General features: G+C 41.0%; 1 protein-coding gene and 1 long non-coding RNA gene across 2 annotated transcripts in view; one reads left to right on the plus strand and one right to left on the minus strand.

Moving 5' to 3' along the window:
* Positions 1-21,189, plus strand: part of trpm4a (transient receptor potential cation channel, subfamily M, member 4a) — a 42,190-nt gene extending 21,001 nt beyond the window's left edge. The window contains exons 6-29 of the mRNA XM_017697429.2: positions 412-589; positions 2,562-2,626; positions 2,838-3,062; positions 3,573-3,675; positions 3,794-3,912; positions 4,481-4,774; positions 9,971-10,072; positions 10,849-10,977; positions 11,380-11,509; positions 12,382-12,527; positions 13,241-13,353; positions 13,792-13,872; positions 13,969-14,073; positions 14,192-14,223; positions 14,574-14,806; positions 14,897-15,012; positions 15,991-16,123; positions 16,207-16,381; positions 16,498-16,663; positions 17,442-17,623; positions 17,787-17,919; positions 18,498-18,570; positions 19,627-19,720; positions 20,664-21,189. Of these exons, the coding sequence (XP_017552918.1) occupies positions 412-589; positions 2,562-2,626; positions 2,838-3,062; positions 3,573-3,675; positions 3,794-3,912; positions 4,481-4,774; positions 9,971-10,072; positions 10,849-10,977; positions 11,380-11,509; positions 12,382-12,527; positions 13,241-13,353; positions 13,792-13,872; positions 13,969-14,073; positions 14,192-14,223; positions 14,574-14,806; positions 14,897-15,012; positions 15,991-16,123; positions 16,207-16,381; positions 16,498-16,663; positions 17,442-17,623; positions 17,787-17,919; positions 18,498-18,570; positions 19,627-19,720; positions 20,664-20,698 (3,162 nt within the window). The 3' untranslated portion in view covers positions 20,699-21,189. The remainder of the gene's footprint in view (positions 1-411; positions 590-2,561; positions 2,627-2,837; positions 3,063-3,572; positions 3,676-3,793; positions 3,913-4,480; positions 4,775-9,970; positions 10,073-10,848; positions 10,978-11,379; positions 11,510-12,381; positions 12,528-13,240; positions 13,354-13,791; positions 13,873-13,968; positions 14,074-14,191; positions 14,224-14,573; positions 14,807-14,896; positions 15,013-15,990; positions 16,124-16,206; positions 16,382-16,497; positions 16,664-17,441; positions 17,624-17,786; positions 17,920-18,497; positions 18,571-19,626; positions 19,721-20,663) is intronic.
* The window catches only part of LOC108427367, a 46,835-nt gene continuing 29,007 nt past the window's right edge, over positions 9,673-27,500 (minus strand). Inside the window, exons 4-5 of the long non-coding RNA XR_005131414.1 lie at positions 11,355-11,439; positions 9,673-9,866 (exon numbers count right to left, since the gene is read on the minus strand). This is a non-coding gene — a long non-coding RNA (uncharacterized LOC108427367). The remainder of the gene's footprint in view (positions 9,867-11,354; positions 11,440-27,500) is intronic.

Raw genomic sequence — 27,500 nt, forward strand, 5'->3', positions numbered from 1 at the left:
AAGTAGTGTAGGTGCATACATATTTTATGATATTGCATATCCAGTAATAGTGTAATAGGGGCAGTAATGGGCTGGAGGTTGGGGAACTAGCCTCGTGACCGGAGGTTTGCTGGTTCAATACCCAGAACCGACAGCACATGACTGAGGTGTCCTTGAGCAAGATACCTAACCCCCCAACTATTCCCCGGGCGCTATGGAATGGGCTGCCCACTGCTCCGGGCAAGTGTGCTCACTGCCCCCTAGTGTGTGTGTGCTCACTAGAGTGTATGTGGTGTTTCACTTCACGGATGGGTTAAATGCGGAGGTGAAATTTCCCCGATGTGGGACTAATAAGGGTCACTTTGTCTTAATCTTAGTTTTAAATGTTTTTAAGAATTTCTAAGAACCGTGTTCCATTATTTCGCATTTCAGGGAAGTTTCCCAGCAAGATATTACGTTCAGAATATATCAGAAGACTCCTACTATCTGGACAATAACTACCAGGCCTTCCTGCTGGTGGATGATGGGAGTATAGGCCGCAGGGGTGGGGAAACGAACTTTATCACGCACCTGGAGGACCACATATCCCATCAGCGCACCGGAATCTGGGGTGAGAGACGAAGCCAACCATCATGCGGCACATGTATATTAAAACCAATATATTAAAAATACACAAGTTAAGTGTTTTGTTTTTTGTTGTGGTTAAACTTAAAGAAATTATTAAACATGCATGGTGGAAAACTTTGGAAGGAGGCTCAAACATGAACCTTCTTTGATTTCCATTTTGTAAATGCAGCCTTATTTATGAATTAGAGGAACAGAGCAGATTTGAGTGAGGTGGTAGTGAGCCAGAAATTAGGACACAATTGAGAGGAGCTCCCTGTGGACTTCCTGTAATTCTTTGATCTAAATATGAAGTAGACAGACAGAGGCAGACAGGCTGTGCCTTTTTCCCATGGACTGTAAAGTCATCTGTGTCGATTATGTAAGGCTGTCTGAGGAATGAAAGTATGGGATGGATTTTAATGAGAGGCCACACCTACATTTTCATTTCTGGCAGACTTCTGTAGCTGCCAAACATGTCTAGCTGTCAGTGAAGATAATAGTAGCTGAATCCTTCATCTGTGGGTAACGGATGTTATAACTACAGACTTTGAGTCAGTACTGTGTCTGCCATAGAGCTGTCACTGTTGATTAGTAACGTAGGTTTCATGTCAACTTTAGGGAGAATGCATTGCTCATACCTTTTAGAGTTACACTGATCTGGACATTTTAACCTCCAGTTGGCACCACATTGGCGCTCAAACCGGACGCCTGGCAATGCTAACAAGACATGTAGTTGTCACAGACGACGTAGTACAGCTTTAGAGGTAGAAGATTTTTTTCAGTCTAAAAAAGGAAATATATCAGCCAGACCTGCTTAACTACTGAGCTAGCTATGGCTAATAAACTAATATGCAGAATTAGTGTTTTTAATTCAGGAGGAGAGCTACAAGCTGGTGGTGTCTTCACAGTTAGCGGCCTTGGTTTACCTCACTTTTCAATGACTTTGACAGTCTTGAACATCAGAAAATGCTACTGTAAAATAACATGAAACATACTGACTATTTACAGACTGCGTTTTCCATGAGTCTATCCACAGGGATATAAAGATGTGATGGGCGGAGGGTCTCTCTTCTTTAATCTCCCTCCAAACATGAGAATGAAACCCATTCCTTCTGCCCCCACAAATCTAAGCCTTATGCTATTAATTGTACTGGCAATCAAATAATTGAGCTGTTATCTTAGTGGTTAATCAAGTAATCATGTACATGAAATTTATAATGCCAAACATTTCATTTTACTTTATATGCATGAAATGTGGAACTACAATCATAAGCTCCTTCTTGTGTGGGTTTCCTCTTTTTTAGACATACACACAAAAGTGGTCTTCAGAGCTTGTAACTGCCCCTTGTGGAGAACTTGTTAAATGTCCTGCCAATTGCCTGTTAATCGTTCAAATAGCAGATTAATCTCTCAGTTCATCAATAACTTATATTTTTAATTGATTATTCTTTGCATTAACAGCCCTACGCTACCATTAATTCCATTTCAGCCAAAAAAAACTTAGAGTTTAACCCCTTACGTCAAACAAAGACATGTTTGGTGTCTGACATTTGCTTCTTTAATTTTTTTACTCAAGCTATGCTTATTTTTAACAATTGGCATTGTGCTAACTGCCTAAATCATCTCACTTGAATTTAACTGCATCAGGTTGTTAAATGATCTCTAATAGACTTGCTTATGTGGTTCTCTCACATACAATTAGCTTTAAAATGGACAGAAGGCCGTTGCATAACTAAAAACAGTAGCAGCAGCCTATTTTGTCCATTTCTATAAAAAATTGTCAGTGTTATAAAATGTCAGATGCCACATAAGCAAGTCTATTTGAGATTACCTAAATGGCTGATGAGGATATAATGAAATTTACTGCATTATATTGTATTGCTGTCATATTTACTTTGACTTCAGCTATATTGTTTTACCTGTATCATCTGTTTTGTCCTCTTCTATCCCAAATATGTAAATAAACACATCAACAGGTAGTGGTAACATTGAGATCCCAGTCTTGTGCATGCTGATATCTGGAGAGGCTTCTGTGTTGAAGGTTTGTTATTAGTTCTGTTTTTCTCTAGTCCAGTGGTTCCCAACCTGGTCAACATTTTTGTTCCAGCCTAACTCAGAACACACATGGATCAGAACGGGTTGGGAAACACTGCTCTAGCCTAATCAACTCTCTGTTTTGCATAAGGGTTTGCTAACAGTACACTGTTTACACTGTATTCTGACTGATCATCTTGTCTTCTGTCACATTTCAGAGAGTGGACATGTCACTGAAGACAGCTACACCGTGGTTGGTGCTGGACGGGTCTGGTCCAGCAGCAGATATGATCACTGAGCTGTTGAGTGACCTGAGCCCCACATCGTCCCCTGGGGACGGAGAGGGCCGTGACAGCTCCGGCGCTGAGCAGAGAGAGAGAGTCAAAGAGATCGTCAAGAAGCACTTCCCCACCGAGAAAGCACTAGATAAACTTGTGGACCAGGTGAGCGGACCATGGAATACTGATCTGTCTGTCTGTGTGTTCGTCTGTGTTTCTTTGTTTGGTGAAAGAAAAGCAGAGAAAAATCGAACAAACCTGCAGGCCCGAGAAAACGTCCTTGACTTTAAGTGCTTTTTACAAACGCACCATGTTTTCAGTTTTATATCTGAGAACAAAACTGCATCTTTTTGGTTCTTGAGGTGAAGGTAATTTCTAACATGTTAAACTTTTGAGAGGATAAACAAAGCAACAAAAAAAAAACTACGCACTAGAGCTGAGGTCACTAATAGGCGGACCACGGTCCGAGCCTGGACCCAAATGCTGTCCTATGCAGACCTGGACCTATAACCGATAAACTATGGAGAATTATTTAATTTTGACAGAGTGGTCCTATTTTAATCAGTGTGACTTTTCTAGCCTTTACGGTAGCTTTAGCAGCCTGGGAGACTCACACACCAATCACAATTTCACATATATTTACAGTACACTCTCTCTTTCTCTTTTTCTCTGTAGGCTGTCAGCATCTATCAGAACAGATCTTTGATCACAGTGTTTCATGGAGATCAGGATGGCCCTGATGATTTTGACACGGTCATTCTGAAAGCTCTGGTCCGAGGTGAGTTAATGGCTATAAAACTTTAGGATGTTGATGTATGTTTGTTTACATACATATGTTTTATGCCTTGATATGAACTTCACACAGTACACTAATGTCAACATCCGTGTGTGTACAGCCTGTAAGCAGGTCAGTAGTGATGCCAGTGAGTACACAGAGGAGCTTAAATTGGCTGTAGCCTGGAACAGAGTGGACATTGCCAAGAGTGAGCTGTTCAATGGCGACATCCAGTGGCAGGTTTGAGTAATTACAAGTACATTCACATTCACTGCAGTAGATTTCTGTGAACACCGTAAGGGACATATCTGAAAAATATACATATCTTTTCTAGCCTTTTTAAAACACCGGTGATTTATCTTTTAGCCACTTTAAAGCACTGAAGATTTCTTGTTCATATCCATTTTAAAGTGCTGGATTTGTCTGTTTTCGTCACTGTAAAACACAAGATTTCTTTTGTAGTGCTTTTAAAACATGTAAGACTTAAAAGGTACTGGAGTTTTGTTTTTTATAGTCATTTTAGAGCATTATTTGTTTTTAGCACCAAATATTTATCTTTTTATAATTTCATTCATTCAAAATGATATATATATCTTTTTTTTTTTTTTTTTTAGCCATTTTGACATTCCAGCCTAAAATGTTCATTTCTCTCTCTCTCTCTCTCTCTCTCTCTCTCTCTCTCTCTCTCTCTCTCTCTCTCTCTCTCTCTCTCTCTCTCTCTCTCTCTCTCTCTCTCTCTCTCTCTCTCTCTCTCTCTCTCTCTCTCTCTCTCTCTCTCTCTCTCTCTCCCTCCCTCCCTCCCTCTTAGTATGAAGACCTGGAGGACTTAATGACAGATGCTCTGGTAAACAATAAGCCCCAGTTTGTGCGCCTTTTCACAGAAAACGGTCTGAACATCCTGCAGTACCTGACGTACAAGCGTCTGGAGAGTCTGTACCAGTCTCTGCCTGACAGCACTCTAGTCTACACACTGCTGCAGAAGTGGCTGAAGGAACGGGACAACCTCGCTGCCTCGCACCACAGCTCCCCTGACTCGGCTGATGGAAACTGCAAAAAATCCCCCAAGGTGTCCCCCCATGCCAAGGGGCTCAGCCTGTATGAGGTGAGAGGAGAGGCCTAAATCTGTGACCTGTGTCATGAGCAACAGCTATTTTCTCCTTGCTCAAAGCCCCAACATATGAGGTTTAAATACTAAGACTATTCTGTACTGTGGTTTTTGTTGTAATTATTGTCTAATCATGAAAATAAACAAAAATGAAAGAGTATTCAACCAAAAATAAAAAAAGTAGAATAAAAGACTTCAGCCGCTGAGTTTCTTGTGGAAGGGAGGAAAAGGTCCTCTCTTCTTTTATTGAGCTTCAGGTGGCAAGATTTTTCCTGGACAACCACACAGGCAAAGATCATCACAAAGCATCCTTCTTTATATCCTTATACCCATCCCTTACTATATGACTCACTTTTGGTTCATGTTATTTAATTTGACGCTTTCCTTGGAAGCTTTTATCTCCAGCCAACCCTGGGATTTATTTTTTTGAAACTTTCCCAGCCTGGCGATACCGGGCCATCAGTTTGACACTTACTTTATTACTTTGTCTCAAGACCCATTTTTTTGCCAGTTCTTATCAGCTTACTTCCCTCTTCAAGGGTAAGCTTGCCTTTCTCTTTTACTATTTCTGATGAATAGCAGGTGGTATCATAGGTATACTGATATAGAAGATTTAAAGATTATTTGTGAGTATATGTCAAAATAACTAAGCATAGTACAAATTGCACTCTAAGATTACTTGGTTACTAAGACTAATTCACCCATATTAAATGATCCACATTTCCTCCTCCAAGGGTGACCACACCCTGTGTCCCAAGACCTCATATAGTAATCATAAACAAAGCTGACATACTTAAAATAAATTTGTAGTCCAGATTAGGCAAGCCAGACTCAAGAAGATATTCCAAGAAGATGTAGAACCTGCCAATGGCTTAGGAACCCTAAGACTCACCCAATGGGAGATTAAATGTTGATAAACTGTAAAAGAGGGGCGCACAGTATAAGAATTTAATAAGTGAAGAAAAAATGCAGAATACATTGTTGAGTAATTAAATGATAAAGTAACTAGTGATCAATAAAGATGGTTAAGAAGGTTAAGAATGATTACTAAAAATACATAATTACAAACACAAACAGTTGTAGACAACGAATCTCTCTCTTCTGACCCCGTGACTTTGCGTCAGGTTGAAGGGCTACATTGCAGGCTAAAATGAGAGGTCACCAGTACATCAGTTCCGCCCGATCAATCAATCAGATGTCATAAGTGTCAGTGTGACGATCTGGCAGATTTTCATAGAAGTCGTCATCAACTTGGTCAGGAGTCGTCGTCATCATTTGATACGCATTTCTTGCATCCTTCTTCATTAGGGCTCTCTCGATGAGCCGCTCCAGAAGTCCCCACGCACTTGGAATGATACAGCAACGACAAGTCCCCAGAAGTCCTACAGCTGTGGTCATGGCCACTAGCGGTGATTTGGACAATCCTGATCATTTCCTGAACCAATATTCCAACATCTTGGAAAATGGGTTGTCGATGCCCAGGTTCTCTGCAAGTTCGTCAGCTAAAGCAGTTAGGCCATGCAAGGCCTTAGTGACAATCATCTCAAGCAGTATTGTTTGGAATGAATGTGCAATAGGTAGCACCGAACATGACACAAACCCCTCCTTTTTCCGCCAGAAGCATGTCAAGTGCTAGTCTGTTTTGCCAAGCCATCAGGCTGGTGGCATGAAGTTGTTCAGCCAGTCCCTTCACAGCATCTCTGGTGTAATTAATGAACCATTGTTGACATGTAGTTGATCCAATCTACATTCTTGTTGATGGTTGACCACCAGAATAAGACTTACTCAAATCCCGCTGCAGTTTGATTTCTTGCTTTGAGTTCGTCAGGGATGACGTGGCACCAATGTAGATGGTGTTATTGAAAATGCCAGGAACAGTTGTCGACCTCTTGTTTCTGTGGGGAGTTGTACTGTCTTGTACAGTAATTATCGCTACTGTCATAGTAAGTACTGCAAGGGCACATGTACGCGTCCAAGTCTTGGGTAAAGTTGGTCTTAAGGTGATTGCTAAGCAGTACCACCAAATGTCAACTCTAGCAACTAGCATAGTCAAAAAGCTCAGTGAAGAAAAGTCAGTCTCGTTATGTCACTACACAATGTGGGAAGTTGCCTGTATTTCGTCCTGCAACAGTCTGTTGGGTAAAACCTTTAGCCTTTAGCAGGCTCAGAAATGGATGGTGTATGTCCTATTTTCTTAACAGGTGGGAATTTCCAGTGCATGTTAACACAGTCATTACATGCACCTCAGATAAGAACTGTGTGGTGTATCCAGTCTATTTACTTCTATTTGTGTCTCTAAATCCAGTTTCTATTGCTATCACTTCATCTGGGTCTCTAAAGGAAAGTGTTTTTTTATTTCAGGTGTAGAGCAGGTAGTTGTATTGGGTTTAACCACCAGGATTTTAAATCTACCTGTTGGATCATAACCTGTGGCATCTGCTCCTAAGTCATAATTTCTGTTCATTAATTATGTAACATTATTGATGGTCAAGAAAAGTGGATTGCAATTCATGGAACATGGGTGTGAAGTATGTCCTTGTATTAGAGTAAGACTATTCTGGAGTTCTCTCCATTTTGATGAGGACTGCCTGTGTGTATAGCCATTGACACCTGTGTTCCATCATACTTCATCCCATCATCTACAGACCCAGGTAGGGCTATGTTGGTATGTGAGACTAAGACAGATGTAATTATCTGCACTTATAAATTGTTGGAGTATAAGCATAAGTTGAGTCTGAGCAGGAAATCAAAACTAAACATGGTTGTATTTCCTTCTGTGATGGTCAAAGTTAGTACCTTTTCATAGCTAAGGTCTACAATGGTCAAAAGGAAAACTTAAGTTGAATGACATTTTTGCATATCTAAAAAATCATGAATGTATGTACTAAAGATTATGGCAGGTGCGGGTTGAGCTTTTACCCTTCTTGAAGCATTTTGGTGCTCAGAGTGTGTGGGCATGACCAATCAGCACTTGTCCCACCTCAGCTGGGCTCCTGCACACCCTCCTCAGCCTCAATCTGAGTCTATGTCTAGTTCTGGTTGTGATTGTGAGTCCGAGTCAGAACTTGAATCTAAATCGTCGCTGTCTGTCTTGTCAGGTGGTGTGGTTTTACGGGTTTGGGTTCTGGGGCGTGGTCTGGATGGACCACTCTTTCCTTCTTCAGGAGAGTCCTCTGCACTGCCTGGTTCTTCTTGTTGGGCTGGCTGTGGTGGTGTAAGTGCTGGTGGTGCAGCAGAAAAGTGGTTTAGATGGATCCACACCTTCCGACCCTCTACCTTGACTGCTGTTGGGCTGGCTAAAACCACTTTGGAAGGACCCTCACGTCTTGGTTCTTGCCAACCTTTCTTGAAGGTTTTTATGTAGATTTAGTCACCAGGGAGCATTTGTTTAAGTTCTTCCTCTCTAATCTCTTTGCGTCACCCTTCAGTAGCATCATGGAACGTCTCCCAAGTCAAACATGTAACGTACTTGTGCAATTCTTTTTGCAACTATTCGAGCCTGTAGGTTTCTGCTGTTTGAGTAGGTGCCCTCAAATAAGTTACTGGCATTAGTCGCCCGGTAAGCATCTCATGCAGAGTGAGATGTTTATTGCGATTAGTTTACATTTGCATACTCAGTAAGGCTAATGGTAAGGCATTAAGCTGGTTAATTTTCTGTCCAATTACTGCACATATCTTAGCAATTTTAACTTTAAGAATTCCATTTTGACATTCAAATATGCCCTGTGATTATGGATGATATACACATCCCAATCTACATTTAATTTTGGTGAATTTAGAACCATTTTGCCAACTGTGTTTGCACACTGTGGAATTAACTCATCCTTGCAGTAAAACACCCACTTTCATGCACACTAGTGAACACACACACTAGGGGGCAGTGAGCACACTTGCCCGGAGCGGTGGGCAGCCCTATCCACGGCGCTGGGGAGCAATAGGGGGTTAGCTGCCTTGCTCAAGGGCACTTTAGTCATGGACTGTCAGCAGAGGGGATCGAACCGGCGACCTTCCAGTCACAGGGCTGGTTCTCTAACCTCCAGCCCATGACTGCTCCATACATTATACATTAATAATTAATGTCTGTGAATACATCAGTAACTTCATTATCAAAGTGTTGGCCATTGTCAACAAATTTTGAGATCAAATCTAAATGTGATCCATCCACAAACAAAATTAACTCACTATTTGGTAGTGGTTCACTATGTAGTATCAAATAGTAGTTCACTATATAAATCTCTAGTTTTTAAGAAGGTTGTGGTTAACGATTCACTATGATGTGGTATACCTTCGCCAGGCATAGCTAACCTTTCTGCTGGATTCACTCTGGAGCGTCTCTGTATTGTCAATTCAGGGCTGAAAGAATGACGTCGTATCCTGTTTGTCTAACATTAGTCAAAACAAGAGTTAGATGTTAATAGCATGTATATCACATTGTTTTGGATGTTGCTTTCTTATATGTGAATGATGCTGCTGCTAAGCCTTGATGACATGTTTTTTTTTCCTTCTTTTGTTAAAACTTGGTATGTTTCCCATAATATATCTACTTTCCTTTAATTAGTACAGTAATCTGCATTGTAGCCTCTTTGTGCAGACTGGGAGCAGTCTGTGTGTGTGTGACCTGGTTGGTTCCATTGCAGTTCTTGTGTTACAGTGAATCATGAGAGCAGTTAAAATTTTACTAGATCATTTTGCACCCACTCACAGAGACCACCTTTATTTGCTTTTCTCCTTCTTTATGCAAGTGGATTATCTTATAACCATTTTTTCCCCCAGAAATGTATGCTGAAAGATTATTAACTTGCATATGTAATGGCTGATTAAACTGGAAATTAAATAAAGGCAGGGTGGTCTCTGACGCTGAACAGTAATGTAGACATTAATGACAGTAGATGTTCACGCTTATAGACTGAGATTTTATTCCAGCCCCAAAAAATTGGTGCATACTTTATAAACTATATTTTCTATTCCAAAAACTGAACTTAAGAGGTTGAACCACCACCTTTGGGGTCGATGCATTAAGGCATTTCTACAGCCTGAGGTTGAGAAGACAGAGGTCACCAAGCACTCGCTCTGTGTGGCCCACAGGAATCTGAGAATGCAGGAAAAATGTGGTCATCTGGTGGTGTCCAAACTTCATGTGTATCTGTATTAACTTTCCTTTCCAACTGAAATGTACCATGTTTTGTGTTCCAGGTTTCACGATTGTTAGAGGAAATTTTTGGAGGAGTGTGTCAACCCTTTTATTACACAGTGCTCGGCCTGGAGCTGGGAGTCAGCACCAGGAAAGCTGCAAAGGTACTGAACTGACCCTCAAATATTATCTGTGACAGCTTGGGCTGAGAGGCCTTAAGTAATCTAGAGTCATATGGAGCACTCCACTTGATTCTGCACAGTAATGTTCTAATAAAATAGCGTCAAATGTGAAATTTGCACCCAAAAAAATGTGGCTCAAAGAGCGCTGCCATCTCCCTATACAAATGAGCTGACTAAGCAGATTCAGGAAACTTTACAGAGTAGCTAGACTCTGTCAGTCTGCCAAGATAATATAGCTACATGGCCAAAAGTATGTGGACACATGCTTCCTGATTAGGGTCAGGTGGTTCAGCAACGTCTATTGCTTACAGGTGTATATATTAAACAAATAGCCATACAATCTGTACAGACAAACAATATTATTGTTATCATGATCAATTATGTCAATGTTTTTTTTTTTTTGGTATGCGGATCAGCATCTCTAAATCTGAGTCCATGGTCTTAGCCTGGAAAAGGATGGCAATCGAACTCCCTCTGTGACCCAGAAGGATAAGCGTTTTAGAAAATGTGTGTGCGCATGTGTGTAATTTTTTTGTACAAACCGCATAAAAACTGAATATTGTGATACAAATCATGTAATGAAAAAATGTCTTGACATACTTTGTGATACTTAAATTTTGTCGTTCTCTGCCACTGTAAGCATTTCAGAATTACTAAGTGTAATACAAATGTATTATTATCATTATAATTTGTAGTATTAGTACTACTAAAACATTTATTTCCTCTGAACATGGCCCATTGTTTTTTCTCTCACTCAGTATGTGAATAAGCTGCAGCAGGGTGATGGGGCGTACGGAGAGAAGCCATGTGCCTACCCCTGGGCTTCACTCTTTATCTGGGCTGTTCTGCAGAACCGCCGTGAAATGGCTTTGTATTTCTGGGAGATGGTAAGAATCTTTTATCCTCCTTAATTTTTACTTTACTGAGCCTTGAGGTAGCTGGAAGGAATACTTTCATAAAGACTAAGCTCATTGTCCATTTTTACCAGCTCCACTGACCATATATGATCACATTGTAGTTCTACAATTACAGACAAGTATTCCATCTGTTTCTCTGTATACTTTGTTAGCTACCCTTTGATAGAGTACATACTTGACTGACTACTGGCCAGTAAACTATGGTCAGGACCCCCAGGAGTGTAGAAACGAGGTGATTTTAATGAAGTGGTCCGCAGTGTAATTGTCTGTTTCTCCGTGCATAAACATGTGAATCTTTGGCACACAGACATTACGTAGGTGATGTTTGGTGTTTTTGACTTGCTTACTCAGTGTTTCTTGTTCCTCTCTCAGACGGGAGAGTCTGTGCTGAGCGCTCTCAGTGCGTGTAAAATCCTCAGGGAGCTGTCGAAGCTGGAAAATGAGACAGAGAATAAGTTTTCATTGAAGGATCTTGCACAGAAGTTTGAAGAACAGGCCCATGGTGAGTTCCAGTCAGAGTAAACGCAGCTCACAAAAACTGTACACAGTCATCTTATACTACCATTCAAAGGTTTGGAAACACCTATTATGTTAAGTTTGTTGTTTCATATGCAATATTCACTTCTACAATGTAAATCTAAACAAAGATATATTTAGATATTTTGTTCAATATTTACTTTTTTTTTTTTTAATATAATGACTTATTAGTCATTGTTCACCATCTATTGTAATCGTCTATTTGCGGTCATTTTTCTCAGGTTATCCACTTCAAGATGAGAACAGCTCTTTTTAACAGGGTGTCCAATATATTATAACTTAATTCTCAATGCTTCTTCTACTGCTAAACTGCTAAAAGGAGAGGAAGAGCAGGGTGTGGGGGCAAATCAGTTAGTGTGATGTTACCATTTACATCTTGTGTATATACTGCTTAAAAACACCTTACCGTGTCCTGTAAGTAGTGCATCTGCAGGTGCTTTAATACTATATCTAGTGTCTCATTTATTCTTTAGTGTGAGCCCAGCACAACTGAGACAGCTGTTTTGCCAGTATTGTGATGCGAGTTTGACTGAGCAAACTGTCTTTGCTTTCAAATTACTGCCATCATTAAAAAAAAAACCATATCTTTAAATAATTCACAAGAGAAGTATAAAAAAGTCTTAAGATATTTTGGTGTAAATTACCTTTTAAGTATTGTTTGACACAAATTTTGCACAAACATTGATCATTGACTGTTTTGTCTGTCTCACTCACTCTCTCGCTCTCGTATGTTGTCATGTGACACAATAAGAATGCAGTTTTTGCGTTACAGTGATGATCTATTTTGTCTGCATTGTGAGGCTCATTTGACTAAGCGGTGTGCCCTGTCTCCTGTAGATGTGTTCAGCGCCTGTTACCAGAGCAGCGAGAATCGCTCCTTCACTCTGCTCATCAGAACCTCCCCAGTGTGGGGCGGAGTCACCAGTCTGCAGATGGCCGTGGCAGCTGATGCTCGTCTCTTCTTTAGCCATGATGGAGTTCAGGTGTGTTTACAGTTGACAGTGCAGTCAGGCAGGTAATGTTCTTATGGCATTCACCAAACCCAGACTCGTCCATTGGACTGACAGATAGAGAAGTGTGATTAGTCACTCTACAGAATACATTTCCACTGCTCCAGAGTCCAGTGGCAGCGTGCTTTAAGCTGTTGTTGCACTGAAGTGCTTCCATTTCACAAAAATAGCACTTACAGTTGACTGGGCAGATTTAGTAGGACGGAAATTTACTAACTGACTTGTGGCAGTTTAAAGTCACTGAGCTCATCAATACGACCCATTTTACTGCCACTGTGTGTCTATCAAGACTGCACAGACATGTGCTTTACTTAATATTTTATGTATATATAATTTTAAGAGTTTTATATGGTAACTCGGTCACTCTTTTGCAGGCTGTAGATTCTCCACAAGGGGTGCTATCAGTACTTGGGCAGCTTTTTGGGTTAATCATTAAAAGGGAAACTGGCACAATACTTGTCGGATTTCATGAATGCACAAATGCCTGGAGCCCCAATTTACATATAAATGAAATAAAAAGCCCAAAACGCATCCTGCTTTTCAGACAGTGAAAATGTTCACTTGATCAGAGTTACCATTCTTTAGCTGGAACATTGGGATGACCACAGGCAACAGGCGCTAGGGGCACCAGATATTGTTTTTGTATAACATACACTGATATGGTGTTTTGTTCTTGGTTTGGGCAGACTCTGCTGTCTAAGATCTGGTGGGGGGATATGAGCAGCAGGACGGAAGTATGGAAACTGGTCATCTCATTTCTGTTGCCACCTCTCATCTACACAAACCTCATCACTTTCAGGTCAGGGATTCTTATATCTTCTTTCATCCTGCTGGGGTGTTATTCTTTGGGAGTGTCCAGACTTATGTAGATTCTGTAAAGTTATTCCAAATAGCATTGCAATGCAATACTTCCTTCTGGGAGCAATTATTTTTTTGATGATGAGTGAAACTGTAATCTTGTTAAATAATTAATAAGGTTAATAGCTTGTTTGTTGATTCTCTTCTTTGTTCTTCTTTTTCTTGAGTGCCTTGCTATTCCTTTGCTGCTGTAGCACTGTGTATTTCCCCACTGTGGGACTAATAAAGGATCTTACTTTAAATCAAAAATTAAATTGATCAACAACAAAACTTTGTGAAATATGCGTGCTCTCATTTTACTGACTTGACCATATATAACTTTTGATAACCAAGGGTCACTGTCTCTCTTTCACACTCACTCTTTCCAATCCTTATTCAGGGATCATGAGGTCAGACACACAGACAGCCTGGAAGGACCAAACACAACAGCCCTCTCGATGGCAGACCTCACCCAACACTTGTAATGAACAGATATTTTGTGCTTTGATTTTCCTGCATTTTTCCTGAAACACTTCCATTTATTACTGGTTTCCTTCTCTTTTCATCTCTTTCTCAGGGAGGAGGACAGCAGGCCTGATGATGGCCATCACGGTGCAGATACAGACAACGTAGATGGAGAGCTGGAAACCATACCCTTATCTGTCGCTGACCTCACACAATTGTAATCAGTATTTTTTCAGTATTCAGACACATCTCATGTACATTTTCTAACATTAAAGTTCTTCCTGTTACCAGAAATGTATCTGCAAAATATTCTGATTTGCCCAAATGTTTTACAGGGAAGAGGATGCTGAGGAACGTGCTCCTAAAGGTGGGTGTGGGTGGACATGTAAAACTCTTAATGGCCGGGCTAGTGACTGTCTTACCTGTTGAAGTGACAGGTTGCTCAGCTGAGGCAGGCTTACTGCAAACTGCTAGGATTTTTACAGTTAGATAATCTCAAATTGCTGTATAAATAAACGTTGTTGTTCTTGTTATTATTATTATTATTATTATTATTATTAATAATAATAATAATAATATTAATGATGATAATGATGATGATAATAATAATAATAATAATAATAATAATTATTATTATTATTATTATTATTATTATTATTATTATTATTATATTGATATTAATATTAATGCAATGTTTCATTTGCCCTTATGTTTCAGGGTCGAAAACTGACACTCCCAAACATCCTTTCATACTACATCGATGGCGGCAGTTCTGGTTTGCTCCGGTTACTTCATTTCTGGGAAATGTGTTGATGTACTTCCTCTTCCTCTTCCTTTTTGCTTATGTTCTGTTGATTGAATTCAAGCCTCCACCACCAGTTGGCCCTGCAACCGTTGAGTTTGTTTTGTACTTTTGGATATTCACTCTGGTCTGCGAGGAGATTCGACAGGTATCAAATCAACTCATGCATATCTCTCTCGCTCTCGCTCTCACTCTCACTCTCACACACTGACTTCTTCTGACTGTCCCTTCTTTACAGTCTTTTTTTACAGGCAGTACAGGTTTTTCTCAGAGTATGAGGCTATATATCCAAGACATGTGGAACAAGTTTGACCTCACAGCCATCTCGCTGTTCTGTCTTGGGCTCATCTGCAGGTGTGTGTATAGCTGTATTTGTTTAATGGCATGGTAAAGCAATAAGCCACTTGAGGCGGAGTGTTCCTTTTTTTTTTTTTTGGCACAATGCTAAACAAGTTTACCTGTCATAAAATCACTTTAGAGCACAGCCTCAAGTGGCTTATTGCTTTTATAAAATGGGAACATCATTAAACAATAAATACACACATTTGGAATAAATAAGTTGCTAATAATTGCAATAAACAATTTATCCACCAAGAAATGCAGTATGTTTAGAGTATGCAATTGTTGTCCACCATGGACTGTTGAGAGTACCAGGATCTCAGTCACCCATCATGGTATACTGCACTAAGATGAACTTTTACATTTTTTGTGTTATAGTGAAAATATGATAATGTAGCTGTGTTTCTTGCAGAAACTTTCACTTTTATAAGTAGTTTTGCTCATGAAATGACCACTGCAGTGATTATTCTAACTTCCAATAGCGCTTCTGTGCGTTAGCACACTTGGTTTAGTACTGCTTAACGCAGATATAGTGGTAACAGATATCTGAAGTGTTTAAGACCTTTTCAAGTTGCATTTATGTTTTATATTACAGTTTTACAGTGATTTATATTCTACTACTACTAAATATTACAATTATATTAATAGGGTATTCATATTAATTGAGGAGAAGTTTAGCCTGTTGGGTATCTTTTAGCCTATTTGTTTTGCAGTCTTATTTTAGAAAATAAGTTGTCAGAAAACAAAGATTGTTACTTCATCCATCAGTTCACTCAGTGGTCCATAAGAGCAGCTTAACCTTCCATTAATAACGCAATAGTTCATAGTGAGTTGGTGCATTATTCTAAAGAATTCAGCTATTGTGAGGTGGTGAAAGGTGCATGTATATTAAGTTTGTGGATATCCAGTATTTTACATCTTTGAATGTGGCTCAGCCAATTCGATTTTAGGATACATTTAGATTTTTATACCCGTGTTTGTTATGTGCTGCAGGTTGTTCCCTTGGTCTTATGAGTTTGGGCGTTCAGTGCTGTGTGTGGATTACATGGTCTTCACTCTTAGACTCATTCACATCTTTGCCATTAACAAACAACTGGGACCCAAAATCATCATTGTTGGAAAAATGGTGAGGAAAATGGCCGTTGGATAAAGTTTTCAGAAACATAACGTTGTGTACTTTACCTTACTGGAATCCTTTGTCTATCACAGGTTAAGGATGTATTCTTCTTTTTGTTCTTCCTCGGAGTCTGGCTGATGGCTTATGGGGTGGCTAATCAGGCACTGTTGTACTCTTATGACCCAAGACCTTATTGGGTGTTTCGCCGAGTCTTTTACAGGCCGTACCTGCATATCTACGGGCAGATTCCACTGGATGAAATAGACGGTGTGTTTGTGAGTTATGATGGGCTTAATTCATGTCTGAGAAATTGGCCCTGTGTATGTTTGAGTTCTTTAACTGGTTGTGCTAATCTTGTTCTTTAATGAACTGTCTTTTTCTAGCTCATAAAAGAGGAGAGAAACCATGCACAAACAATGTGACCCTTATCCATGAGGGGGCGGAGCCATGCCCACAGTCTGAAGCTAACTGGCTGGTGCTCATCTTGTTGTCTGTGTATCTCCTGGTCACCAACGTCCTGTTGCTAAACTTGCTCATTGCGATGTTCAGGTATTCAGCTGCCACCGTGGTCTTTTTTTCCCATTTTGCATTACATTGTCCTGGATATTTGTTAACCTATAGGGCTCCTTTATAGTGCATGGCTAAAAATTTCACCAACAGTACAGAGAAGGAGTTTGTAAGTTACTAATCTTGCATGTAGGGTTCTTAATGGTTGAAGTGGACATGAAATGTTGATAATAAGGTATGACACTTGAGCCATTGAGTAAGTAACCTTGTGTTAGTGGTTAGAACTGATTGATCACAGGGTTGCAGGTTTAATGCCTGGGTCTGCCGTTGGGCCCTTGAGCAAGGCTCTCTATCATCTCTGCTCCAGGGGTGCAGTTATCATGGCTGACCCTAGTCTTCTAAGCTGGGATATACAAAAATAATTTCACTGTCCAGTGCAATTAGAGTGACAATAAAGGTACTCAACTTAAAATGGTAACATTTCTAGGAGAGTGTGATGTTTTTGGCAAGTCATTTTGGAGCATTACTATTGTTCTGTTCATCATGAAATATTAATACAAAATAAAAGACAAAATCTGTTGATTTTAAATGGTGTAAAAATAAAAAGGTACATCCAATATCTGATTGAGTATGTTTATTTATTAATTGAGAAGTAGTATGTAAGTATTTTATATTTGACGTCATATGGAGTGTATAGAATTTCACAGTGGATAAGTAATAATAATTAAGGGTATTATGGGTTAATTTGTGTGTGAAGTATCTGTTAGCGGGATATGTAACAGTTATTAACTGAAGGTTCATATGGGTTTTCTCTCTACAGCTACACATTTAGCAAGGTCCAGGAACACAGTGATGTGCACTGGAAGTTCCAGCGATACAACCTGATAGTTGAGTATCATTCCCGACCATGCCTTGCGCCGCCCTTCATAATCATCTCCCACCTGCACCTCTTCATCAAGAGGAATATTCGCAAAGTGCCTTCTGTCAAGATCAAACACTTCAGTACGTTAATCATTAGGGTCTGAATCCTGGCCAGGAGGACACAACATTGTCCAGTTTGTTTTTGTTTTTTGGCCTTCCTTTAAGATAAAGAGGATAAAAGGGGATAAGAAGTGAAATTGCACCCAATTTTTCCAGTTTTCACACTTTTCTCTCTATCCATCAGTGTTGGAGCTCCGAGGCAGGATGGCCAATAGGCTGAATACATGGGAGGCAGTGCAGAAGGAGAATCTTCTCTCCACACAAAGCAAGAAAGTGCGGGACAGTGACACTGAGCGGCTCAAACGCACTTCTGCCAAGTCAGTCCCTCTTTACACTCACAGAGCCTGCACAAGTAGTGTCCCAGACATGGTACAGAAGCGGCACGGCATTAAAGATTAGGTTGCATGTGCCACGCTGCAAAAATTACACTAAATTCAGGTTTTGAATTTTAAAATGTCAAAAAAAAAAAGTCAAATGAAGAAGTAGCTAAACATTTCTTTCATGCTGCATATATGTTTCCTGGTAGGGCTGTCAGCCTTGAAAATATTTCCCAGTCATAATTTAGAAAGCTGTGGGTAAACAAATGTCTTTTTTTGTGTTTATATTTTTGCATACAACTGTATTTGGAAAAGAATGTCTGTAGAACTTGTTTGTTGGCCAATTTGTGTGAATTGTAGTAGTGTAGCTTATTTGTCTTATGTCATGAAGAGGTGATATGTGTGAAACAGGTGTTATTCTCAGTTTCTTTTACTGCTAAGTTTACTCAAAAACGTGCATGAAATGCACACCAAGGGCCATTTAGGGACCCTTACTCTGGCAAAACATGAACATGAGACATGGAAAATGTTTGAGACTTGCTGATTTGGGTGCTGCCATCTTCTGTGTGTGCATGCAGGGTGGACAACGTACTGAAGCAGATGGCAGAGATTCGAGACCATGATCGCAGGCTGAGAATGCTGGAGTCTGAAGTAAGTAAAGACCATGCATGCCTGTCTATTGCTCCACACCGTGTTCAGTTCCTTTGCCCCTCCTGTGTGTGTGTGTGTGTGTGTGTGTGTGTGTGTAAGTAAGCATGCTGCCTACTATGTGTCTATGTGAGCATCTCAGTTGAGCAACAGCTGTTGTGTATGCCTGCTCAGCACAGACTGCAGACCATCAGTCATCTCACTGTCTCCACGTTCTAAACTCCCCGAATCCAACCACCACCACCTACTCAGTTCACGTTTGGTCACATTTCAGTGCTTCAACAGTTTCTTACCTTTCTGGTATTATACTGTCATAAGTGAAATAGTCACAAGTTCCACTTATTTGTCCAAATTTCTGTGTAGTTCAATCTCTGAGATGTAAAGTCATTCAGAGTGGTTTGATGTAAAATGATTCATTGTAGAGAAACCAACCAACTCTAGTTTCTTTACAGTGGTGGTGGTGGTGATAAGACCCAGAGGTGATGATGTGTACAGCACAGACAGCCATTTTATTTTTATATGCAATGTATGTGATATTAAAATAGTTGTAAAGAAATGTATTGCTTTACAATACCCTACATGTACCTCTTCACCATGAAACATTTTAGGTTATTTTTACCTACTTCAAACTATCATTTTGTTTTAGACATTAGGCAGCATATTTATACCCATTTCTTGTAATAGTTTTGTGAGACATTAAACTTTTCAGATATCTGGTTTCTAGCACCACCACAGTGACTTAAGTTACTCCAAGTTTAAACTTTTCACATCAAACACATCTGAATGACATGGTTTACATCTTTAACCATTTAATTATGCAGAAATTTTGAAAAAAAAAAACAACAAACGATGAAATTCCCCTCTTAGAGTTTGATTAGCATGTTCAGGCCTTCTTAAATACTCTGTTTAAACACTCTTCTAAACCTGGTCAGTGGTCTTTCATTACTGACTTTGCCCACGATCATGATATAGTCTGCTTGTCATGACAGTCTGTTATAATAGTATCATCAAATAATGGCTAGTTCTGATTTAATGTCTCTTTATCTGCCTTTCTTCCAGATGGAGTTTTGCTCTAGTTCCCTCTTGTGGATAATGGAAGGATTAGCTCAGAGTAACCTGATCAAACAGACACGTCCTCCTCCTCTTCACAGAGGTGCTGTGTGTTCTCTCTCTCTTGCTCTCTCTCTCTCGCTCTCTCTCGCTCTTGCGTTTGTTCTCTCTCTCTCTTGCGCTCTCGCTTGCTCGCTCAGTCAGTCCAACTGCTCTCTATCCGTCTTACTGCGACAGCATTTCTAGGCTTATGTTTCTCAGTGACTTAACAGAGTTCTGCTTATTTTAGATCACCTTTATATATACACACTGCTGAAGCAGCCTTGTGAAGGCTCTAGAAGTAGAGCTGATTTATATTTGGTAGTGCATGTCTAGAGATGACTGCATTCAAACTTCCATCCTTTCACTGGCAACCATTGTCAAAATGACACTGTACAAACAAAAATGCTTAAAGGCCTGTCATCTCTCATTCACTGGAGCTAGGGCTCCATTTATATCAAAATCGCAGCTTAAGAGAGTGCAGGTTTCACATTGCAAGAGCTGTAATTTTATATTATCTAAAACATTGTCTTGAGTGTTAAATGGGGAAATTTAGGAACAGAGACTTCTGAACTGCCTATAGATAAGTTAGATCAATCAGAGGCAACCAAATCCCCATGTTGTGGCATCACAACCACAACGTACTGGCTGTCTGGCACACTATATTCAGGGGTCAAGCCTTAAGCTAGAAAATGTGGATATTTTGGTCTTGGCAAAAAAAAGCCTGAAGTTTAATTTATAGAAATTAATTGCACTTTACAATATACACAATATTAGTCAGAAAAATCACAAGTAGATATTTTCCCCAAATCATTCATCCCTAACTGGAACTCAGATTTCATGGCATGTGTTAATATGTGGGTAAATGAGCTCTGATACTTACCACACAACCTCAGGAAAACAATATTCGAAGCGTCATCTTATTCAAATCATGTAAATGTTTACAAAGCAATGAAAAGCTACACCTTGGTGTCCAGCGCTGATCTTTCTTGTGTTCTGTGTTTCAGACGCTGTCCCAACCTCCCCCTCTTCCCCGAGCTGAGCAAGCTGATGGAGCAGTGCTTAAAGGAGCCTCAAACCAAAGGAGCTACTGGACAGCTAACACACACACTCAGGCATGCACTGATATTTAGGTTCTCTCACTCTTGTGGTCAGAGAAATGAAAGAGGCACGTCTTGGAGTCTGTTGTGTTTCAGATTTTTTATAAATATTATCTGCTTTTTTCAGAAGTGCTGTTGATTTTCTTGATGGGATTATGTCTTCTTAACCATTCCTAAGGCTGTCCCTGTGAAAATTAATTTTTCATTCCTTTTTTTAAATTCAAGTTATTGTAATGGCATGTGATACACTGCCATGAAACACTGTGATAGACAAATGTAATTTTATAAATTCCTTTGTGTTTAAGGGTGAAGGGGTTTTTAATGTTGAGAGTGAAATTAACTACAGGGTTCCCACACATACTGAAAAACAGTTGACCAGTTGTCATGGAAAACATGGAAAATGAGAGAAAAAGTAAAATGTTCTGGAAAACTTTGTGTTGTTCTTAATTATTGTTTTTTTTTAATAATATTATTATTATTATTGTTGTTGAATTATTTCAACATTCTCCTATTTTCCTTGAGCTGCGTATGAACTACTAGGCTATGTTTTAGAGCTTCCCAAAACAGATAGCCCTTTCAGATGGCAGTGCTATGTTTTGTTTAAGATTATATTAACATTCAGATGCAAGTTAATAGAAGGGAGTATTGTAAATAAGCTGCTCTCAGTTATATTGTGGCTACTCTGTGAACACACACCTCCCGAGTCACATCACTTGCAGGATGGATGACATTACAACATAAATGAATGTGTAAAATTTACTGGCATCTAGTGGTGAGTTTGTACACTGCAGCCAACTCCCCCATCCTGCCGTCTCCTGTCCCAAAGTTTGGTTTGTCTATTCTGGGCTGCTGAAAAACATGGTGACGCATCATGTTGGATGAGGACGTCCTTATGTAGATTTGAGGGACTCATTCTAACTAATAAAAACGAGTCATAGTTTCAGGTGATTATACACTATTAAAAACAGCGTTGTTTACTATAGGGCTGGATGGGAAATCTAGCATACCAGGCATTTGTCCAGTAGGTCAATATACCTATACCTTTTGGGTCAATATTATTATTATTAATAATAATAATTAATATTAATAATAATAATAATATCAACCATTTTTTATTGCCATCAACTAGCCCATTCAACAGGGGCGATAGACCATTAGTTCATTTTCTATACTGACCCTAGGCTTGCCCAGTCACATCACTTACTAGGCCCCACTCCTCCACCCTCGGCCCTCACTGTTTCTCAAGTCAGATGATGTGGCTCAAAGCCAAGCCAAAAAATCTGTGGATGGATGTGCTATGGACAAACAAATGTGCAAAGGAGCTGCAGAGAAGTTGCTGGACAAAAAAATTGATAGGCAGATTCTGCTAAATGTCCAAAAATAATGAATGATTCCTTGTGACATTGTGGTATCACTATGCAAAATATCATGTGTATCATAGAGGTGTGACGGTGTATCATGGAAAACAGGTGTTTGAATAATTTTGACATCATTTGAAACTTCAGTGTTAGAACACCAAAGCTCACCAACAAACAGCACCGGTCAACATCCCACTCCAGCATGTTCATGTCACACGCCACACTCCTGCTTCCAGCTCTAGTCTAATTAAAAAGTTGTGAAACACTATGGGTACATAATTTTTCCAATTTCTCTATTAAAATAGTCTGAATTAGAAGCCCAGCATTATGAATTGAAGCATGAGCTGAGATTATTGTTACAGTACTACTGTGAACTACAAAAATAAGAAAACATTGTAGCTGAGTGCTTTGGGCTGCCATTTAAGACAACAACTTGTACCAAATTCGGACTCCCCTTCATGGCCATGCATGTTATATAAGAATATGGATGCTACAAATTACATTCATGATTTCTCTTAATATTTGGAAATAAACTTGTGATTCAGTTTTTTGATATGATCTGCATGCGTGCGAAGGGGAGTTGGATTCTGCAGGAGACTAAGAATTCACCACAATTAAAACGAGCAACATTTGGACACCAAACGTTTTTGATGGATTGAATACATCTGAGGTAAGTGAAAAACTGGAAGCCTGGCCATAGATAATCCAAATATCTGGAAAAATTATTTTAAGAAATTATACAACCAATTACCACAAGACAGCCTCAACTCAGAATAACAGAACATTAAAGACAAATTAAAAAAACGCTAGAATTAAGCCCCGACAGCATCAGGACACAGATGCTGAATTGCAGCAGCCCCAAGCTGCTGCAGGCTCTGCTCAGGCTGTTCAACATTGTTCTCCAGTCTGGCTGCTTTTCTGAGATCTGGTGCTGGGGGCTTATTTCCCCAATCTACAAGAGTACTGGACTCTGGACCCTAATAACTACCAAGGCATCTGTGTGAGCAGTAATTAGCAAGACACATTCAAAGCAGCTCATCAAGGATGGCACATCAATGCGAGCTGTGGCAAGAAGGTTTGCTGTGTCTGTCAGCGTAGTGTCCAGAGGCTGGATGCGCTACCAGGAGACAGGCCAGTACATCAGGAGACGTAGAGGACCCAGCAACAACCCAGCAGCAGGACCGCTACCTCCGCCTTTGTGCAAGGAAGAACAGGAGGAGCACTGCCAGAGCCCTGCAAAATGACCTCCAGCAGGCCACAAATATGCATTTGTCTGCAAAAATGGTGAGAAACCGACTCCATGAGGATGGTATGAGGGCCCGACGTCCACAGATGGGGGTTGTGCTCACAGCCCAACACCGTGCAGGATGCTTGGAATTTGCCAGAGAACACCAGGATTGGCAAATTCGCCACTGGTGCCCTGTGATCTTCACAGATGAAAGCAGGTTCACACTGAGCACGTGTGACAGACATGACGGAGTCTGGACACGCCGTGGAGAGCGATCTGCTGCCTGCAACATCCTTCAGCATGACCGGTTTGGCAGTGGGTCAGTAATGGTGTGGGGTGGCATTTCTTTGGGGGGCCGCACAGTCCTCCATGTGCTCGCCAGAGGTAGCCTGACTGCCATTCGGTACCGAGATGAGATCCTCAGACCCCTTGTGAGACCATATGCTGGTGCGGTTGGCCCTGGGTTCCTCCTAATGCAGGACAATGCTAGACCTCATGTGGCTGGAGTGTGTCAGCAGTTCCTGCAAGATGAAGGCATTGAAGCTATGGATTGGCCCGTCCGTTCCCCAGACCTGAATCCGATTGAGCACATCTGGGACATCATGTCTCGCTCCATCCACCATCACGTTGCACCACAGACTGTCCAGGAGTTGGCGGATGCTTTAGTCCAGGTCTGGGAGGAGATCCTTCAGGAGACCATCCGCCACCTCATCAGGAGCATGCCCGGGCGTTGTAGGGAGGTCATACAGGCACGTGCAGGCCACAATCAATACTGAGCCTCATTTTGACTTGTTTTAAGGACATTACATCAAAGTTGGATCAGCCTGTAGTGTGTTTTTCCACTTTAATTTTGTTTGTGACTCCAAATCCAGGCCTCCATTGGTTAATAAATTTGATTTCCATTGATGATTTTTGTGTGATTTTGTTGTCAGCACATTCAACTTTGTACAGAACAAAGTATTCAATGAGAATATTTCATTCATTCAGATCTAGGATGTGTTATTTGAGTGTTCCCTTTATTTTTTTTGAGCAGTGCATTACAAACAGTTGCACTTGAAATTGTTCAACCCCTGCTGAGACTGTTGGGATTTACAAATTCAAGCTTGCATGACGACACAGATGAATTAAATCTACCTGTGTTAAGTGACCTATTGATATTGCTCTCATATTTCTTTTATAAAAGATAATTTAACAATTAAGTGATGGCCGGTCATTTTACCACATTGATCTTGGGATAGAAATGAGACACTGAGGGACAGTTTCTCTATATCTCTGGCCTTTTCATCAGGCAGAATGGTGTTGAAATATGTTGTTGTTGACATTATGTTAAAGTTCATTGAAGATGCAGTATCCTGCAATTCCTTAGTCATTCCCTTTACGCGATCTACCACAAACCCCATTCTGGCCATAGAGAAATGGAGCGCAGACCCAAAGTTCCTAATATGGGCATAAGAGGATGGTGCCAACTGCAAAATGATGACACAACTACAGTGGTCTGTTTCTTGCCAGGGGAAGGGGACAGGCATGGGCACTAAAAACTGGTGCTACGCCCCTGTATCAAACTACATCAATAAAAACGGTCTCTGCTATGCAGCATGACTAAAATCAACTTATCATTTATATATATATATATATATATATATATATAGTTTACTGCATCCTATCACTAGATAGTTTCTTTGCTATTTTTAACTACTTTTCTTCTGTTTCCAAGAAGTAACCTGTTAAAAGAAGTACAGTAACAGTGTATCTCTAGATAACAGGTAGCTTGTTTCTTTGTAGCCAATTTAAGCTAATATTACAGTGCTGTCTAGCTGCTAGATAAGTTGCAGATAAGCAGATAAGTTGGAGTAGTTGTCTCACCTCTTCAAAGGCTGGATGGTCTGTTTGTTTCCCTTTGGATACCACCTGAGCATAGGAGAGCTGTTGGCAGGGTTGGGGGGATGCCTGTGTTGTGCAGTGTGTAGCATCACTTGGCAGGGGTCTGCTGTAAGGGTTGATCAGGGGTCTGCTGGGTGCAGTGTTGCTGTGCCGGGCTCTACTGTTTGTAGAGTTGTTCTGTGAGGTTCTGCTGGGTGTTGCAGTGTTTGGTGGGGCTCTCCTCTGTCTGTCTCTCTTAAGTTGCACTTTGTTCTCCAGACGGTAGTCTGTGCGACTGATTATATGCGAGTGCTGCTGGTATTCTGGTTGGTCCCCTGACTAGATAAGGTGCTGGGAACCAAGGGTTGGGCATAGCTGCTCCCGGGTCATATGTTAACATCCAAGCATTGTTTTTATCCACATGAATGTGGTCATATAGGTGCTCAGTTGTTAGTGTTGGATGATGGGCAATTTTAATGCCAGTCATCTTGGCACATTCTGTAGTGATAATATCATTAATTTCCTTGATCGTTTCATAGAGAACATCTCTTCGTGGCAGTAAGGTGGAGATGGTGATGTTTGGAAACTCCTGTTGAGCTTTCAGAGCTGTCTGTATTACTGCTGGTGCGAGACATTTCTCACGTAAACGCAGCTCATTTGTTCCTGTGTGTATAATGATATCTGGTGTACCCAGCTGTGCAAGATGAAGCAGTTTATGTGCTGCTTGGGTTGTGGGGCACCAGAATTTTCCTACTCTGTGTGTTGGAAACATCTGTCGATGTTAAAAATTTCCCATCCGAGTCCATGAGTAAAGCTGTTTTGTGAGGCTGTACAGGTCAACCTGTCATGTGACATGAACGGTGCACAACAGGAGAACATAGAGGGGCTGAAGGGGAATGATCCTGTAGGTTCTTGTATGTAGAGGGCTCATTATGTGGAGCACTGGAGGGATGGAGCTCTAGCTCACTCCATAGAGTGCTGGAGAGGCGGAGCTCTGGCTCTCTCTGTAAAGTGCTGGAAGGGCGGAGCTCTGGCTCACTCCATAGAGTGCTGGAGAGGTGGAGCTCTGGTTCTCTCAGTAAAGTGCTGGTGGGGCAGAGCTCTGGCTCACTCCATAGAGTGCTGGAGAAGTGGAGCTCTGGCTCACTCTGAGTGCTGTAGGGGTGGAGCTCTGGCTCACTCTGTAGAGTGCTGGAGGGGCGGAGCTATGGCTCACTCTAAGTGCAGGAGGGGCAGAGCTCTGGCTCACTCTGAGTGCAGGAGGGGTGGAGCTCTGGCTCACTCTGTAGAGTGCTGGAGGGGCAGAGTTCTGGCTCACTCTGTAGAGTGCTGGAGGGGTGGAGCTCTGGCTCACTTTGAGTGCAGGAGGGGCGGAGCTCTGGCTCACCCTGAGTGCAGGAGGGGCGGAGCTCTGGCTCACTCTGACTGCAGGAGGGGCGGAGCTCTAGCTGTTTTCCACCATTCTCAGGATGTAAAGTGTTTTGTATAGGGAGCGTCTGTGCAGTGTCTTGTCATATCCTTTAGGAGCTGTTCTGTGAGGCTGATGATCTGTGTGTCTTTCTGGACCAGCTCTTCTTTTAATCTTATCAAGATTAAAAGATTATTAACTGTCAGAGATTCTATCGGGCTCACAAAGGATGTATCTGAGTGAGGACTAGCAGTGCTGAAAAAGTCAGTCTGGCCTGTTGTTTTCCTCTGTTTGTGTTCTGTCTCCTAGTGCTGTCTGAAATGCAGGCCCAGGCCCAGGTTGATAGCCGGATCATGTTAGATCATTTTCCTCCTTTTCTGCTGGTCTGTAGATCCTCAAAGTTAGTCTAAATATTCTGTTATACATTAGGTTGAGTTTAGACTGTTGTTGGCTGCTGTACATTTCCAAACAATCAACAAAAACATTTAAAGTTTTAGGAGCCCATATTCCTTGCTGCCCCCCCCCCCCCCTCCCCCTCTCTCTCACTCCCTCTTTCTCTCTCTCTCTCTCTCTCTCTCTCTGTCTCTCTCTCTCTCTCTCTCTCTCTCTCTCTCTCTCTCTCTCGCCATCTCCCCCTCTCTCGCCATCTCCCCCTCTCTCTCCTCCTCCTCTCTCTCTCCCTCTCTCTTTCTCTCTTTCTCTCTCTCTCTCTCTCTCTCTCCCTCTCTCCCCCTCTCTCTCTCTCTCTCACCGTCTCTCCCTCTCTCTCTCCCTCTCTTTCTCTTTCTTTCTTTCTCTCTCTCTCCCTCGCTCTCTTTTCTCTTTTCACTCTCTCCTCTCTCTCCATCCCTCTTTCTCCCTTTTTCTCTCCCTCTCTCTGTCTCTCTCTC

Source organism: Pygocentrus nattereri, chromosome 14, assembly GCF_015220715.1.
Source record: "Pygocentrus nattereri isolate fPygNat1 chromosome 14, fPygNat1.pri, whole genome shotgun sequence".
NCBI classification, from domain to species: Eukaryota; Metazoa; Chordata; class Actinopteri; order Characiformes; family Serrasalmidae; genus Pygocentrus; species Pygocentrus nattereri.